The sequence below is a fragment of the Ovis aries genome, chromosome 1, assembly GCF_016772045.2.
Source record: "Ovis aries strain OAR_USU_Benz2616 breed Rambouillet chromosome 1, ARS-UI_Ramb_v3.0, whole genome shotgun sequence".
Lineage (NCBI taxonomy): Eukaryota > Metazoa > Chordata > Mammalia > Artiodactyla > Bovidae > Ovis > Ovis aries.
Genome location: NC_056054.1, coordinates 203,584,455 through 203,601,770, shown reverse-complemented (window position 1 = coordinate 203,601,770; position 17,316 = coordinate 203,584,455). Strand labels below are relative to the sequence as shown.

At 55.9% G+C, this 17,316-nt stretch overlaps 1 protein-coding gene and 1 long non-coding RNA gene across 5 annotated transcripts; both read left to right on the top strand.

Moving 5' to 3' along the window:
- The first annotated feature begins 22 nt into the window (after nt 1–22).
- Nucleotides 23–1,680, top strand: LOC132658443 (uncharacterized). Its single transcript, XR_009598095.1, has 2 exons — nt 23–231; nt 858–1,680. It is a non-coding gene; the product is annotated as an uncharacterized LOC132658443 (long non-coding RNA).
- A 389-nt stretch (nt 1,681–2,069) lies between these two features.
- CHRD (chordin) lies at nt 2,070–11,766 on the top strand. Of its 4 annotated transcripts, none has more exons than XR_006056450.2 (23): nt 2,070–2,226; nt 2,435–2,538; nt 3,026–3,155; nt 3,279–3,407; nt 3,500–3,599; nt 3,722–3,809; nt 4,167–4,308; nt 4,425–4,565; nt 4,648–4,730; nt 4,807–4,954; nt 5,112–5,218; nt 5,356–5,475; nt 6,127–6,283; nt 6,617–6,837; nt 7,260–7,373; nt 7,688–7,960; nt 8,036–8,129; nt 8,251–8,307; nt 8,580–8,683; nt 10,027–10,129; nt 10,546–10,700; nt 10,843–10,967; nt 11,295–11,766. XR_006056450.2 is itself a non-coding variant. In XM_027957563.3 (23 exons), the coding sequence occupies exons 1-23, from the start codon at nt 2,079–2,081 to the stop codon at nt 11,345–11,347; spliced, it is 2,874 nt and encodes a 957-aa protein (XP_027813364.1). In that variant the 5' UTR covers nt 2,070–2,078; the 3' UTR covers nt 11,348–11,766. The 4 variants fall into 4 exon arrangements, 2 of the variants coding, with proteins under 2 accessions (XP_027813364.1, XP_027813361.1); XR_006056451.2 differs by having other exon boundaries at nt 11,292–11,766; XM_027957563.3 differs by having other exon boundaries at nt 10,865–10,967.
- Nucleotides 11,767–17,316: the final 5,550 nt, after the last annotated feature.

Below are 17,316 nucleotides of genomic sequence, written 5' to 3'. Positions count from 1 at the left end.
GACGCTTTCTCCTCCCACCTGCGTAGGACTTGGAGCCCCTGCCTGGACCATGGTTCACTAACGGGAGCCCAGCTTTCCCACTCACGCATACCACACGGAGGATTTGAATAGGGGGATCTGTGTCTTCCTAGGAGCTGGGAAATCTGGGAGACGGCTGGGGGAGAAGACGGGAGGGAAACAGTTTTTTTCCTAGGAGGAATCTGGCAGGACATTTTCACCCCTCAGGAAGAGGTACAGAGGTCTGGTTTTAGACTGGTGGGTCTCTAGGTCTCTGGCTGTCCAAATTTCTTTCCCCTGGACAACACACCTGCTGCTAAAATCTGTTAAGGCTCTTGCTTTCCTGCTTTCGTCACCAATAACACCCTGGGGGTCATGTCTTGTTCCTCCTTCGCCAGTGGGAATGTGGGTACTGCCTATATTAGAGAAGACCCTGTCAGGGGTCAGCGTTTCCAGGAAGCAGTCTAGACAATTTGAGAGGACTTCAAGGTGAGGGGGTGCGTGTGCTGGATTAAGCCAGGTTCAGGTGCCCCTCTGTTGGGGCCCCATGGCTCTGATGGCTAAGCCCACTTATCTCTGTGCCAGGGCCCTCTTTGCCTGCCCTGTCTTTCTCTCTCTCCCATCTCCTACCACTCCACATGTGACAAGAGGAATAACCAGGCCCATGTGTCCCTGTCTTAGGAAAGACAGCTGCTGAACCTCCCCCGCAAATACCTCCTGCTGGCCCCCCTCTTCCACTGGCCTTGGCTCTAGTTCCTCTGCTTTCTCCTCAGCCCCACTCTCCCCACAGTCTGTCCTCAGGGGCCTCTGGGCCTGACCTTATTCCCACCTCCTCCCCCACCCCCCCACTTCATCCTCAGGCTCTCTCCTGCTCCTCCTCCCAAGGATGGGGCTCTCTGCTAAGGAGTATGGCCTAGATCCCGGAATTCTCCAGTTCAGCCAGACCAGATGCCTCCCAAGATTAAGAAGGAGGGTGCTGGGATGGTTGGGAGGATGGTGGGAATGTGGGGGTGGGAGGTGGCAGGGAGGCTGTCACGACCGGGAAAGTAAGACAAAAGAGGTTGTGGGTAGGGTGGAGAGGCAGAGGGTCCTGCAGGTGAAGGAAGAGGGTGGGGAAGTGTGTCAGGCTGGGGAGGAGGATGGTTGGATGGGCCTGAGCACAGGTAATAGTAGGGAGAGAAATGCTGTCAGCAGACAGAAAGGGGATACCGTCTGTTTCTGGCTAAGTTCCTATCCCAGGGACAGAGGAAAGAGGAGAGATCTCAGAGGGGATGTAGGGACACAGGCTGGGCAATGAGAGTGGTGTGGGGATTGAGTGGTGCTGTGGGCCCAGAGACAGGCGAAGATGAGTTGATGGGCCCGTCCTGCCCGTTGTCATCCTTAAAGACAATTCTTCATCCTTCCGGCAGGAACTCAGTCCTAGCGCAGTGGCCGGCCCAGGCCTCAGGCCGTCTCTGCCTCTCCGTGGCCTGGGGCTCCCGTCCCGGGCCGGACATGCACCTCCTGGTCCAGTTGCCCCGTGGACGCCGGCAGCGGGTGGGTGGTGGTGGGGGCTCCAGATCCGCCTCTCCTCCCCGCTTTGCGCCCCCTGGTCCCTCCCCTCCCCCTATCCCCTCCGCTCCCCCTTCCCCTACAGCCCCTCCCTCCTCCCCTGCCCGGTTCCAGCCCCTCCCTCCCCTCCCCCACTCGCGATCCGGGCCGCTGCTGCTGGGCCGGACCCCCCGGGCTCAGCCCGGCCCCTCGCCGAGCCGCCGCCGCCGCCCCGTTTGCTGAGGAGGAGGCCCCCGGCCGGGGCGCCGGGCGCGGGGCATAAAACGGGCCAGAGCCGGCGCCTGGGGCACTAGAGCCGCGTACGGCCCGGGTCAGCGCCCGCCCGCCCGCGCTCCTCCCGGCCGCTCCTCCCGCCCCGCCCGGCCCGGCGCCGACTCCGCGGCCGCCCGACGAGCCCCTCGCCGCACCGCTCGGGCCCTGGCCCCGGCCCCCTCCCGCCGCACCGCCCCCGGCCCGGCCCTCCTCGCGTCTCCCTCCTCCCTCTGTCGCTCCCTCCTCCCTCCCGCCTCCCCAGCTGTCCCGTTCGCGTCATGCCGAGCCTCCCGGCCCCGCCGGCCCCGCTGCTGCTCCTCGGGCTGCTGCTGCTCGGCTCCCGGCCGGCCCGCGGCGCCGGCCCCGAGCACCCCGCGCTGCCTATCCGGCCCGAGAAGGAGCCGCTGCCCGTTCGGGGAGCAGCAGGTAGGAGGGCGCCCCGGGGGAGGCGCGGGCGGGGAGTGCGGCTCGGGGCAAGTCTGCGCCCGCCCGGAGGGGGCGCAGGGCGCAGGTGGCTCGGCGCGGCGGGCGGCCCGGAGGGGTGCCCAGGGACCCGGGGCCCGGCCCGCAGCGCCCCGGGGCGGGCACACGGCAGGAGCGGGACAGCGGCCGCCAGCCAAGCCCGTCCCCGCAGGCTGCTCCTTCGGCGGGAAGGTCTATGCCTTGGACGAGACGTGGCACCCGGACCTGGGGGAGCCCTTCGGGGTGATGCGCTGCGTGCTGTGCGCCTGCGAGGCGGTGAGTGGACCCAATGGCTGTGGCCGGGGGCCCTGTGGGTCGGGGAGCGCTGAGGTCTTGGGACGTCGGATGGACCCGGAGCTGCTGAAGAGAAAGAAGCCAGTCTGCAGATATTTGGGATAATTTTTTTGGCGGAGGAGGCACGAGGAAGGATAGAGGAGAGGAAGCGCCCCCTTCAAGTCTCAGGTGTTGCCTATTATTGATCGTCCACTGTGTCAGGCTCTTAGCCAACTCCATTTCATCTCTCACTTAACTCCTAGTACAACCGCGTTAGACAGAGAGTATCATTGCTCCCGTTTTTCAGACGGGGACCGCGCAGCCCAGAGAGGTTAAGTAACTTGTCTAGAGTCACGCAGCTTGTAGGTAGCAAAGCACTCTTGACTCCGTGGGCCGACCTTGACCTTGTCCGATGCCTTCTCGGCTTGCCTTTGATTCTCAACAATTGATGTCTTGCCCTCACTCGGCTTTCCGTCTTCTCTGTGAGCAGCCTCAGTGGGGTCGCCGCGCAAGGGGCGCAGGCAGGGTCAGCTGCAAGAACATCAAGCCCGAGTGCCCAACCCTGGCGTGTGGGCAGCCGCGCCAGCTGCCTGGACACTGCTGCCAGACTTGCCCCCAGGGTAAGGCCGGCTCCGCGGAGAGGGGAGGGCGGCAGGGCCGAGATGCGTGGCTGGGCGGAATGGAACGGTCAACTGGCCCTCTCCTTGCCCACCCGAAACCCGTGTCCCCCACCCTCGGTGCAGAGCACAGCAGTTCGGAAAAGCAGCCGACGGGCCTGGCCTTCGAGTATCCACGCGACCCAGAGCACCGAAGCTACAGCGACCGTGGGGAGCCAGGAGCTGAGGATCGGGGGCGTGGAGACGGCCACACGGGTAGGCAGAGGCCGGGTAGGAACTGGGGTTGTGACAGGCGCCGGGCCGCAGCAGCGGGTGACGGAACTAGGGACATCTTCCTCCCCTCGCAGACTTCGTGGCGCTGCTGACAGGGCCAAGGTCGCAAGCGGTGGCGCGGGCTCGAGTGTCGCTGCAGCGCTCCAGTCTGCGGTTCTCCATCTCCTACCGGCGGTGAGAAAGAGGAAGGAGGGAGGAGGGGTCAGCCCGGGGCCAGGGAGGGAGAATTTGGAGAGGCTGCAGCAGCGCTTCTGGCCCAGGCTCAGAGCCGGTGCTCAAGGGATGCTCATTACCAGGCTGGACCGCCCTACCCGAATCCGCTTCTCTGACTCCACTGGCAGCATCCTGTTTGAACACCCTGCAGCGCCCACCCAAGATGGCCTGGTGAGATGATGCCATTTATGAGTGCTTATCCCATCTGGGCACTATGCTGAGAGCATGCTCTACATTGCCTCCTCGGGTCCTCACAACAGCCCAGTGGGAGAGAGGCACTGACATTATGATGCCCATTTTACAGATGAGGGAACTGAGGCTCAGTAGCAGAATGTGATTTGTTCAAGGTCATACAACTAGTTGGTGGAGGATCTGGGATTTGAACCCTGGCATCTGGTTCCAGGGCCCTTTCTTACACATCCTAGGAGAGCCTGGGGACAGCTTCCCGTATTCCTTTCTCACCAGACATGGGCCTCTCAGCAGGCATGTCCTGTATACTGAGAGGGCCTTCTTGTCTCTCTGCTCCAGGTCTGCGGGGTGTGGCGGGCAGTGCCTCGGTTGTCCCTGCGACTCCTTAGGGCAGAACAGCTGTATGTGGCACTTGTGACACCCACTCACCCTTCAGGGGAGGTCTGGGGACCTCTCATTCGGCACCGGGCCCTGGCTGCAGGTGAGGGGAGCCAATCTCTCCTGGACGTGAAGTTCAGAGTCTTCTTGGCCCCCCAGAAATGGAGTGGGCTGAGGGGGGCACTTTCTGATGGGCTCTCGTGGTCCTTTTTTCCCCAGAGACTTTCAGTGCCATCCTGACCCTGGAAGGGCCCCCACAGCCAGGCATAGGGGGCATCGCCCTACTCACTCTCAGTGACACAGAGGACTCCTTGCACTTTCTGCTGCTCTTCCGTGGGCTCCTGGAGTCCAGGAGTGGGGGTAAGCGGGATGGGGGCAGACACGTGAAGAGGGTAGGGAGAGCACCCATCTTTCAGAGGTTCCATGTGTGTGGCTATTGCAGGACCAGCCCAGGTTCCCCTGTGGCTCCGGATTCTACACCAGGGGAAGCTACTTCGAGAGCTCCAAGCCAATGCCTCAGCCCAGGTGAGTGAGGGTCTGGCTCTAACTGCCGCCTGCTCTAGCCTCTTGCTGTGCCCACCGCACCCTCCTCTGCCCCCAGGAACCGGGCTTTGCTGAAGTGCTGCCCAACCTGACAGCCCAGGAGATGGACTGGCTGGTGCTGGGGGAGCTGCAGATGGCCCTGGAGAGGGCAAGTGGGCCAGGGCTACGCATCAGTGGACACATTGCAGCCAGGCAGAGCTGCGATGGTGAGGCAGGGTGAAGCCGGGCACCCCGGGCACACACAGTGAGAGGCACAGCAAAGTGCCAGAGGAGGGGCCAGGGTGGGTACAGGAGGGATCCTGGGGGCTGGGGTGTGAATGGCCGTGGGGCAAGCCTGCGTCCACCTGTCCCTCCCCTTTGCAGTCCTGCAAAGTGTCCTTTGCGGGGCGGATGCCCTGATCCCAGTTCAGACGGGTGCAGCGGGCTCAGCCAGCCTTACACTGCTAGGAAACGGCTCCCTGATCTACCAAGTAAGAGTCAGGGGTGGGGCAGGGGCGGTGCAGGAGGTGAGAAGGCAGCAGGGCAGGGCGGGGCTTTAGACTACAAAGGTTCAGGGCCCAGCCCTTCTCTGCTACTCTCATTTGCCCTCCCCACTCCTGCCCTCCAGGTACAGGTGGTAGGTACAGGCAGTGAGGTGGTGGCCATGACGCTGGAGACCAAGCCTCAGCGGAGGAACCAGCACACTGTCCTCTGCCACATGGTTGGACTCCAGCTGGGAGGACACAGGGTGAGTGCTTCAGGAAGACCAGGGCCGCAGGGCCCAGGCAGCAGAGTTGACAGTGTTAGGGGGCCGTGGGAAGCCTGTTGGATGAACAGGGATGTTTGGCATTATTCACTCACTTGCAGTCTCTCTCACTGATGCATTGATTCACTGGACTCATTTTTTAGTGAGCCTTGGGCTAAGGACTGCAGTACAAAGAAAATCAGATGTGGCTCTTGTCTTCAGGAAGCTTGTATCCAGTGGAAGGAGTTACATAGGGAGGCCAGTGCAGCAGATCATATAATGTTAAACATAATAGCAATGACTGCCATTTATTATTGATCCTTTCTAGATGCCACAAACTGCACTGGTTGCCTTGCTTACATTATTTTTGGCCCTCACATTACTCATCTAACAGATGATGAAGAGAAGGATCAGAGAGCTTAAATAATTCCTCAAGATGGGTTGCATAGGTAGGAAGTAGCAGAGAAAGTTCTTGAACCTGGGCCTGCCGGTTCTTAGCCAGTGTTACTGGTGCATGGCAGTGTGTATGGGTTTAGTAGGGATGCACAGCAGCATGGAAAGGGTTCAGAATCTTGGGCTTGTGTGAAAGCTGAGGAGGGTTCATCCGGGGCCTGGCAGGCTGCAGTTTGGGCTCACTCTTCCCTGCCCTCTCAGGCCGTGGGTATCTGCCCTGGGCTGGGTGCCCGGGGGGCTCATATGCTGCTGCAGAATGAGCTGTTCCTGAACGTGGGCACCAAGGACTTCCCAGATGGAGAGCTGCGGGGCCACGTGGCCGCCCTGCCCTACAGTGGGCACAGCGCCCGCCATGACAGTGAGTGCTCCAGGGGTCTGCCCCCACCTTTGGTGTCCTCTAATTCAAGCATGTGAGGGATGGTGCGAGAGGGCCAGAGCCTGGCACTTCTTTCTCTGCACCTGAGCTCCAGTTGGCATCTGGAGAAGGTGAGGATGTTCAGGGTGGCCCTGCCGGGAGATGGTCCCTCTCACCACAATGCAGGCCTCTCCCTTGCTGCTTCCCCAGCCCTGGGCCTGTGGACAGTGCCTGCTAGTTTGTGGAGTCTGTGCCGAGGGAGATGGGAAATGCTAGGGTTAAGTCACTGCTCTCAGCCATCTTCTCATTAGTCATCTCTTCTCTGTCTGGATCCAGCACTGCCTGTGCCCCTGGCAGGAGCCCTGGTGTTGCCCCCGGTGCAGAGCCAGGCAGCAGGGCACGCCTGGCTCTCCCTGGACACCCACTGTCACCTGCACTATGAAGTGCTGCTGGCAGGGCTTGGTGGCTCAGAGCAGGGCACCATCACTGCCCACCTCCTCGGGCCTCCTGGAATGCCGGGGCCCCGGCGGCTGCTGAAGGGATTCTACGGCCCGGAGGTGAGGAGGTGTTGGTGCGAGGCAGTTTGGAAAATAGCTGCTTTTTAGCATGAAAGGCTCTGTGGGCCTGGGCAGGGGAAACAGAGAGCAGGCAAGCCTCAGGAGTCAGACAGACCTGGGTACGAATCTGGTTCAGCCTTTTAGTATCCTTTTATCCACCTGTGTCCTACTCTGCTGGGATCTCGTGGGTAGTTTGTAATGTCCTGGACCTCCAAGGGGTGGGTGGGATGGACCAAGCCCCCGACATGGGCTGGGTTGCTGTAGACCTGGGGCTTCTGAGCTCTGCACCATTGCTGATGGGCTTGCTTCTCTGGAGACCTTACTTAACTTCCCTGGGTCTCAGTTTCCTTACCTGAGAAACTGGGAATGGCAGGCTTAGTCCGAGAGTGCCTTGTTCTGTCCCCTCTTCTGTCTGCTGCCAGGCCCAGGGTGTCGTGAAGGACCTGGAGCCCGAGCTGCTGCGGCACCTGGCTCAGGGCTCTGCCTCCCTGCTGATCACCACCAAGGGGAGCCCCCAAGGGGAGCTGCGAGGGCAGGTAGGGAGGCAGTGCGGGCCTGTTGGGATGGGTCAGATTTGGGTGAGTACTGTGGTGCTCTTTGTTAGCCACTTGCCCTCTCCGAACCCTGGGGGCGGTAGAATTGCACACACTGCCTAGCTCGCTGAGAGGATGAAGCCAGACTAGGTACTTAATGAGGCAAGAAGCTGACCACCTGTCCTTGGTGGCTGGGATGAGTGCTGTGGCTAAGAGCATCCTTCTGGGGCAGAGTGGGTGCTCTGGGTGTCTTGGCTGCCACTGGTGGAGATGCAAGAGGGAGCCTGGGTGCTGCCTCAACCTGCCTCTCCTCTCAGGTGCACATTGCCAACCAATGTGAGGTGGGCGGCCTGCGGCTGGCGGCAGCAGGGGACAAAGAAGTGCAGGTGCCTGGGGCTCTGGAGGCGGTGGCGGCCATGGTGGCCCCACTGCCCGCTGTGCCGGGCCCAGACACCTCAGCGCCAGCCAGACCAGGTGGCCCCGGTCGGCTCCGAGACCCCAACACCTGCTTCTTCGAGGGGCAGCAGCGCCCCCACGGGGCTCGCTGGGCTCCTAACTATGACCCGCTCTGCTCACTCTGCACCTGCCAGGTAGGAGGCCCCGGAAGGGTGCACTGGGGCCTGGGTTCTGGAGCCCCGGAACCAACCCTCAATCTCTCCCTGCAGAGACGCACGGTGATTTGTGACCCTGTGGTGTGCCCGCCGCCCAGCTGTCCAAGCCCAGTGCAGGCGCCGGACCAGTGCTGCCCTGTGTGCCCGGGTGAGTGCCCTGCAGGAGTGGAGAGGTCATGGAGGGTCCACCATGGGGGGCAGTGAGGCCTCTGGGGAGGGAAGCAAGAAGGGGGCCAACCTCTGCCTTCATTATTTCTTTGGATCCACAGAGAAACAAGATGTCAAAGACCTCCCGGGGCTGCCAAGGAACAGGGACCCTGGCGAGGGTGAGCTGGAAGTGTGTGAATACAGGGGTGGGGAGTCAAGCGGAGCTGCTGGGTAGGATGGGGGGTAGTGGGAGGGGGAGTGTATTTACTGGGATGGAGGTGGTTGAGGGGCACAGGTCACAACTGACACCTGAGAGGCTTCATTAAAGGCCTTGGCCCACAAGTGGGCCCTGGGGCTAGACCACTGTGGAGTTGGCCTGAAGCTCCAGCCTGGGTTGTGGACCTAGGTAATGAACTCAGCACTAATGGCGCTGGGCACTGTCTCCCACCAGGCTGCTATTTTGATGGTGACCGGAGCTGGCGGGCAGCAGGCACCCGGTGGCACCCTGTCGTGCCCCCGTTTGGCTTAATTAAGTGTGCTGTCTGCACCTGCAAGGTATGGCAGCCCAGCTTTCTCTGATGCTGGAACCCCTAAGATCTTCAGAGTGGGAGAGGGGGCTTCTGGGAGAGGAAAGCCCAGTCTTGGTGGTCAAAATAATAGGAGAAGTCCTTTGCACAATCTTTTCAGAGGGTGGCCACACCATGGGACTTGGGCTTCCCTGGTGGCTCAGATGGTAAAGAATCTGCCTGCAATGCAGGAGATCTGAGTTGATCCCTGGGTCAGGGAGATCCCCTGGAGAAGGGAATGGTAGCCCACTCCAGTATTCTTTCCTGGAAAATCCCATGGACAGAGGATCCTGGCAGGCTACAGTCCATGGGGTCGCAAAGAGTTGGACACCACTGAGCAACTAAGCATAGACAGCACACACACCACATGACTTGCAGGACCCCAGACGGAACGTGGACCCATGGCAGGAAAGTGCTGAGTCCTAACCACCAGGCCACAGGGAACTCTCAGTCCCTGGGCTTTGAGAGTTGGCTTCCTGTAGGAAAAGGGCAAGGGCTGATTTGGGTGAATTCTGGCTCTCCCAGCTGACTAGCTCCATGTAACCCTGGGCACTTTCTGTATGTCCCTGAGTCTCACTTTGCTCGCCCAGAAGCAGAGATGGTTCCACCTACCTTGCAGGGCTACAGTGAAGATTTGAGTTCAGGTATATAAAGCCCCAGGCTTCCCAGATGGCACTAGGAGTAAAGAACCCGCCTGCCAGTGCAGGAGATACAAGAGATGCAGATTTGATCTCTGGGTGGGGAAGATCCCTTGGAGCAGGAAATGGCAACCTACTTCAGTATTCTTGCCTGGAAAATCCCATGGACAGAGGAACCTGGAGGGCTACAGTCCATAGGGTTCCAAAGAGTCAGACATGACTAAAGCGAATTGGCACGCATGTAAAACCGCAGTCCAAGCCCTCTGGGCTTCCCTGGTAGCTCAGCTGGTAAAGAATCTGCCTGCAGTGCAGGAGACGCTGGTTCGATTCCTGGGTTGGGAAGATACCCTGGAGAAGGGACAGGCTACGCATTCCAGTATTCCTGGGTCTCCCTTGTGGCTCAGCTCGTAAAGAATCCACCTACAATGAGGGAGACCTGGGTTCAATCCCTGGGTTGGGAAGATCCTCTGGAGAAGGGAAAGGCTACCCACTCCAGTATTCTGGTCAGGAGAATTTCATGGACTGTATAGTCCATGGGGTCACAAAGAGTTGGACACGACCGAACAACTTTCACTACAAGACCTCTGAGTGAAAAAGGTCACACGTCTGAGGTATACGAAAAGGAAAGGAGGAGGCAGAAGGCTTGCATGTTCTGCTTTTCTCCTGACACCCTTCACTCCATGGATCCCTGCAGGGGGGCACCGGGGAGGTGCACTGTGAGAAGGTGCAGTGTCCCCGGCTGGCCTGTGCCCAGCCCGTCCGTGCCAACCCCACTGACTGCTGCAAGCAGTGTCCAGGTAAGGGGGACAGGGGCCCCGGGGCCTCTAGGGGCAGATGAGGCTCTTCATGCCTTGTCCTGGGTGGGGCGGATGCGTGGCGAGGGGATGCCTTTTGAAGGTGGAGGAAAGGGATGTCTTAGCTAATTCAGCATTTACCCAGCACTGCTCTCTGCCTAGCCTGAAGTTAGGGATCTACATGCAGCAGAAGAATGTGCATGTGTTAGTGGGCTGTGATGGGATCCAGTTCCTGTCCTACCCACCCATCCATCCACCCACCCATGCACCCACCCCCCCACCCATCCACCCATCCATCCATACAAATTTATTACCTACTAAGTGCCAGAAACTGCTAGGTGACAAATATGGCCTGGATGGCCCTCACAGAGCTCACATCTACTGATCTATTTCTCCTTACCTCCTCTCCCTGCCAACAGTGGGGTCAGGGGCCCACCCCCAACTGGGGGACCCCATGCAGGCTGATGGGCCCCGAGGCTGCCGTTTTGCAGGGCAGTGGTTCCCAGAGAGCCAGAGCTGGCACCCTTCAGTGCCCCCCTTTGGGGAGATGAGCTGTATTACCTGCAGATGTGGGGTGAGTGGGGGCTTGTGTGAGGTAGGCGTTGGGGACCTGGCCTGGGGGAGCGGAACTTCCCAGGGAGGGTAGGCTCCTGGGGGGCGGGCTTCCCCTAGGAGGCTGAAGGTCACTGTGCCCCGGCACCTCTGGGGACCCTCAGGATCTGGTCTGTCCTGCACCAGGCAGGGGTGCCCCACTGTGAGCGGGATGACTGTTCACCGCCACTGTCCTGCGGCCCAGGGAAGGAGAGCCGCTGCTGCTCCCACTGCACGCCCCGGCGGCGGCGTAAGTGCGGGGTCCGGGAAGCCTGGGGAGGGGAGGGAGCACCGGCCATGTGCCAGGCGCAGTGCCCTCTGCTGCACAAGTGTGGTCCTGTCCCCTCCCACAGCAACCTTGTAGGCTTCGTCTCCATTGCCTTTTCTTCACCAAGGAATTTGCTGACCCTCAAAGGGATCAGGCAACTAGGCTAAAGTCACACAGCTGGTGTGTGCTGACTTGCTTCAAGAATTCTGACCTTTCTGAGATCAGAACAGGGAAGCTCCACTGTGTCCTCTGTGTCCCCCCACCCCCTTGTTCCTCTTCCAAACTTCACTCCCTCCTGTCTCCCAGCAGCCCCAGAGACCAGGACAGTCCCAGAGCTTGGGAAAGAAGATGAAGGCTCCTAGGGAGCAGCCAGAAGGCCGTATGACCAAGAGGATGGGGCCTGGGCCGAGGGAAGGAGGGGCACTGAGGACCTCGTATTCTCCTGCAGGAAACCCAGTGCCTTTGGCCCCTCTCTTCTGCCTCTTCCCCCTCCCCCACTACCTCTGGGAACCACAACTGCACACGGGGGAGGGGCAGCCAGGGCAGACCAAGGCCATGTCTGTTCCAACTCTGGCCTTGTCACCCTCCGGCCCCTGCCTTGGAAGCCCAACCCCTTTCCTTCTGTACATACTGTCACTGGCTTGTTGGGATTTTTAATTTATCCTCACTCAGCACCAAGGGTCCCCGCCCCCTCCACACTTCACTCCTGCTGCCCCTGAGCTGAGCAGAGTCATTATTGGAGATTTTTGTATTTATTAAAACTTTTTTTTCCAGTCTTTGAGCTAATGGTTGTTTCTTTGTGACCAGGGGCCTAAGTGGGCCCCAGTGGAGAAGGGTCTGAGGGGAGGTAGGGAGAGAGAGGGGCACTGGCTCCACGGGCTTCGCTCTACCTTTGGGGAGCAGGAAAAGACACAATAGCCGGTGTAGGATTAGATCCTGCAGAGGGGCCTAGGCTGTCTTTGAGATGGAATAGAGCTTCAAGAATCAGGCCACTGGGAGCGGTGTTTGGACACTAGTTTCCGCTGACCTGCCCAGGCCAGCATTTTTGCAAGTAGTGTAGTGTCTCAGCCCTGGAGGAGGACCTGGCAGCCCATTCCAGTATTTTGCCTGGAGCATCCCATGCACAGAGGAGTCTGGCAGCTACAGTTCCTGGGTTCACAAAGAGTCAGATACGACTGAAGCAACTTAGCATGCACGCACGCATAGTGTCTCAAAATAGGTGCTGGCAGGATTTACAGTTGTTACCCTGGGGTCAGTCAGGCCTTCTACTTTGCAGCAAGTTTGACTGAGCCTCTGAGCTTCTCCAGCAGAAAAAGACAGAAGGTAATACACAGGGACCCTAACCAGAGGAAAAACTGGGGTGGTTCTGATACACCTGGTTTTTGAAGAGAAAACTCTTTCACATACAATCCTCCTCTTTGAGAATCACCTTTCTGCGTTCTCTAGTGACTCCCCTGGGCTATCTTTTAGCAACAGATTTTGGATCTGTCAGAGGAAGGATAGCCACTCAGAGCCATCACTTGATGGCGCTGCTGCCAGCCAACAGTGCATTTTGGGCCAAGTCAATGTCTGTGGAAAATTCTGAAAGAGATGGGAATACCAGACCACCTGACCAGCCTCCTGAGAAATCTGTGTGCAGGTCAAGCAGCAACAGTTAGAACCGGACATGGAACAACAGACTGGTTCCAAATCAGAAAAGAAGTACGTCAAGGCTGTATATTGTCACCCTGCTTATTTAACTTCTACGCAGAGCACATCATGAGAAACACCGGGCTGGATGAAGCACAAGCTGGAATCAAGATTGCCGGGAGAAATATCAATATTCTCAGATATGCAGATGATACGACCCTTATGGCAGAAACCAAAGAACTAAAGAGCCTGTCGATGAAAGTGAGAGAGGACAGTGAACAAGTTGGCTTAAAACTCAACATTCAGAAAACTAAAATCATGGCATCTGATCCCATCACTTCATGGCAAATAGATGGGGAAACAGTGGAAACAGTAAGAGACTATCCTTTTGGGCTTCAAAATCACTGCAGATGGTGGCTGAAGCCATGAAATTAAAAGACACTTGCTCCTTGGAAGAAAATCTAGACAGTGTATTAAAAAGCAGAGACATTACTTTGCCAACAAAGGTCCATCTAGTCAAGGCTCTGGTTTTTCCAGTAGTCATGTATGGATGTGAGAGTTGGACTATAAAGAAAGCTGAGTGCCAAAGAATTGATGTTTTTGAACTGTGGTGTTGGAGAAGACTCTTGAGAGTCTCTTGGACAGCAAGGAGATCCAACCAGTCCATCCTAAAGGAAATTAGTCCTGAATATTCATTGGAAGGACTGATGCTGAAGCAGAAGCTCTAATACTTTGGCCACCTGATGTGAGATGTTTGACCCTGATGTTGGGAACGATTGAAGGGGGGAGGAGAAGGGGATGACAGAGGATGAGATGGCTGGATGGCATCACCGACTCAATGGACATGGGTTTGAGTAAACTCTGGGAGTTGGTGATGGACAGGGAGGCCTGACGTGCTGCAGTCCATAGGGTCACAAAGCGTTAGACACAACTGAGTGACTGAACTGAATGTCTGTGTAGGTATTTGAATAATGTATAACTACAGACTACAGAGGGTGCCTCCTCAGGACGGTGGAGAAGTGAGGGACGGAGAGGCAGCCTGGGAGTATGGAGTCTGGGTTCTACCACTCTAATGCATGTCAGCTGCTCAACATGTAGGATAGCCTGCATTCTAAACAAGAGTTGGTTGCTTTCAAAAAAGTTTCTGGATTATTTCATTGCATTTCACTCTTAGTCTTTTATGAAATAATGGGAACTGGAAAAACAAAGTGTGACACTTCTGACCCAACAAAGTGGCTTCATAAAGTGACACAATTGGGATAAGGAGAGAGTGTGCTGGAGTGGGCACATTTTAGCTCACCAGATTTTAGGAAGTCAAAGAGGATGAGCGAAGGGAAAAAAAAAAAAACACAGAGCACAGTCTGGAATACTGGAGATATATTGTTGTAGAGGACAAAAGGGGAAAAACTCATAGGGATCCTGAAGTGATCATGGTGCCCTGAGAATGGAGCTGCCCCATATTTGTTTGGCTTTGCTACATGATCTCAAGAACAAAGGGAGCTGCCAGAGTGATTTCTGCTCATCATCGTAAATCACTGTGAATGTGGTAATATACAAATGTATGAGAAAGAAAGAAAAATTCACCTGTTAGAAAGAATTCCAACCCCTAGATAACCGCTATTAAGAAATCATTGAGTATTTTTCTAGGTTTCTGTTTGCCTGGCCAGAGCCCCACTTGGGGTCCTGGCCCTGTAGTACCTTTGTTCCTACTTGTGGAGTGGCTGAAATGCTTTCCTTGACCCACTGAGGGTATTTGTATGATCAGCTCAGAGGCTGGAGCACATATAAATCTGCACAAATAAGCAAGGCAGGAGACTGCATTTCAGGGAAATCTGATCCTCTGCATTTAAAGTGACAGAGGAGGCAAAATCCCAGACATTTTGAAAAAATGGTGAAAAAATCCTCTCCAAGTCAGGGCACTTGGTGAGTTGACATTCAGTGATTTGATTTCCAGGGCATGACCGGAGCCCAGAGGTGGGGTTCCAGCTCCTCAGCTGATGGGTGTTGGGCAGGCCTTGAGCTGTCTCATCCTCTGGGGGCAGCAGACGGCTGCTGGGGCTGTCTCCAGTACCCCAGCTGCCCCTGGGAGGAGTCCCTCACCTCTCTTCTTGTCCACCTGCCTTGACTGGGCTGGATCCTGGGCTAAGATGCAGCCTTTTTGCGAGAGGCCAGGCCTTTTCCCTTTTCTTCTGGAGTCTCTCGTGCCTAGTTAAGCCCCCGATCCTACTGTGGGGACAGAGACTCCTTACTTTCCATTACCCTCCATTTATGCAGGGGGACAGGAGTGCAGGCAAATGGAGGTAGCAGGGGCCAGTGGGAGGAGAGTTGTGACAAGGATCCCACTGAGTTCTTCTCCACGCAGTGGGCAGTGAGGCTGCTGACTGGGTACTGGGGTGACAGCTCTGCCACGGAGCTGGTGGGCTTCATGGACCTGCCTGTTGTTGCTGGCACTCTTCCTCATGGCCGTGGTGCTTAACATGGAGTGCTGGGGTCCTGACCAGCCCCCACTCTGAAGGGAGATGAGGGAAGACAAGAGGAAAGCAGAGGCAAGCTTGTGTCTTCTTAAGGTGATTTTTGGGAGCATTGGTGTTTGTGTATTGCACACACACACACACACACACACACACTACTGAACTGTGGTCTGTGAGAGACTGGAGTATCCACACTGCATCTGTTATTTACACTCGTGTTTGTTACAATGTGAAGTTTTCCGTTTCCTTTATTTCTGTCTCATTCTCCCTTACAGGAATCTAAAAAACAAAGCCAATGAACTTGTTCTTTCTTTATTTTGTAATGACTTATTTATTTCATTTTAGTTTTGGCTGAGCGGGGTCTTTGTTGCTGCGATCGGGCTTTCTCTAGTCGCGAAGAGCCAGGGCTACTCTTCAGCTGTGGTTGCGGGCTTCTCACTGTGGTGGCCTCTCTTGTTGCGGAGCGCAGGCTGTAGACCAGTGAGCTTCAGTGGTTGCAGCACTCGAGCTCAGCAGGTGTTGGCTCATGGGCCCCAGAGCGTGCAGGCTTCAGTCGTTGAAGCTCATGGGCTTAGCTGCTCTGTGGCACGTAGAATCTTCCCAGACCAGGGAGCAAACCCGTGTCCCCTACATTGGCAGGCGGATTCTTATCCACTGCACCACTATACTAGGGAAGTCCTGAACTTGTTTTTTAAAACTCAAAGCTTCTGTAGTCCTTTCTGCCTTCTAAGTGAGTAGCATCGGAGTCGTATTCTTTATACTGGTTGGCAGGGAGAGTTGGGGTGGCAGATAAAAGCAGCAAGACAAGAGGCTACAGAGGAAGAAGGCCAGAGAAGCATTCCGTGGAGACACAGCAGAGGACCTTTTACTATATACTATTTATCTCACAAGTAATCAATTTTATCACGAGCAGTGAAAGTGAAAGTGTGAGTCATTCAGTTGTGTCCGACTCTTTGTGACCCCATGGACTGGAGCCCACCAGGCTCCTTGGTCCATGAAATTCTCCAGGCTAGAATCCTGGAATGGGTAGGCATTCCCTTCTCCAGAGGATCTTTCTAACCCAGGGATCGAACCCCAGTCTCCTGCATTGCAGGCAGATTTTTTACCTTCTGAGCCACCAGGGATAGCTATTAATTGCATGCAAAAGACACAAGATAATTCCTAGGGAATAGTTTCTTTCTTCCATCTCTATCTCCTTGGCCAACCAAGTCTCTCCAGAGACCCCCTATTACCTATTTCTCACATATAAGAAAATCTTTTAAGAACAGGATTGTCCAAGTTTAAGTCGTTTGCATGGCTATATAGATCAAACTTTTCAAACTTTGATCTGCATATATCTTATCTGGGAAGCTTGTTTAACTGCAGCCTCTGATTCAGAAGGTCTAGGGTCGGCCTGAGAGTTTGCATTGCTGACAGGCTCCTGGTGACATGATGTTGTGGGCCCAGAAACACAGGGTGAGTAGCAATCATTCCACATTTTCAGCTAATGTGCCATGCCACTCTAAGTTTATTCACTCAACTAATATTTACTGAGCATTTTTTTTCGGTGCCAGGCACTGTTCTTGGTTACAGGGGCTCAGCAGTGACTTAAACTGACTGAAAGTCCTGCCTGTGTAGAGTTTATAACCTAGTGGAGGAGGACAGACAATACACACAATGAGTATACAGTGTGCCAGAAAAAGATGGGGCTATGGAAAAAATAGAGCAGGAACAGGGAACTAGGGGTTCTCGGGAAGGAGGATCTGAGTGTAGTTTTAATGAGGACGCCCACAGAATGCTCTGGTGAGGAGACATTTGAATAGACTTGAAGGAGGGGTGGGAATGAACCATAGATAATGATTTTAAAAAATTGTGCATGGGCTTAAGTTCCGTATCAGGAGAGAAGGAAAGAGACTTGCCATAATCTGAGATACATGTGAAATCAATACATCAGTAGATAAGTAAACTCAAGAGAGCAGATTCTGAGAAAAAGAGCCCCTTGGTATATTAGGAAGAGAAGTGGATCTCCATAAGAACAGAGGATGAGGTCTTGATTGAATTGTATGAAATCTCCTCTTCTAACAGTTGAATTATATACTACATAAAGACAAAGGATGACTAGGGAAAGAGTTAAAGAAATATCTATTACCCCGTACAATTAGGCCATATGCCTTACTGTGTCAGTTTTGCCTGTAAGGTTTGCTTACAAGATACAACCCATCCAGGCATTTCTGAGTCTGGAAAATGAAGAA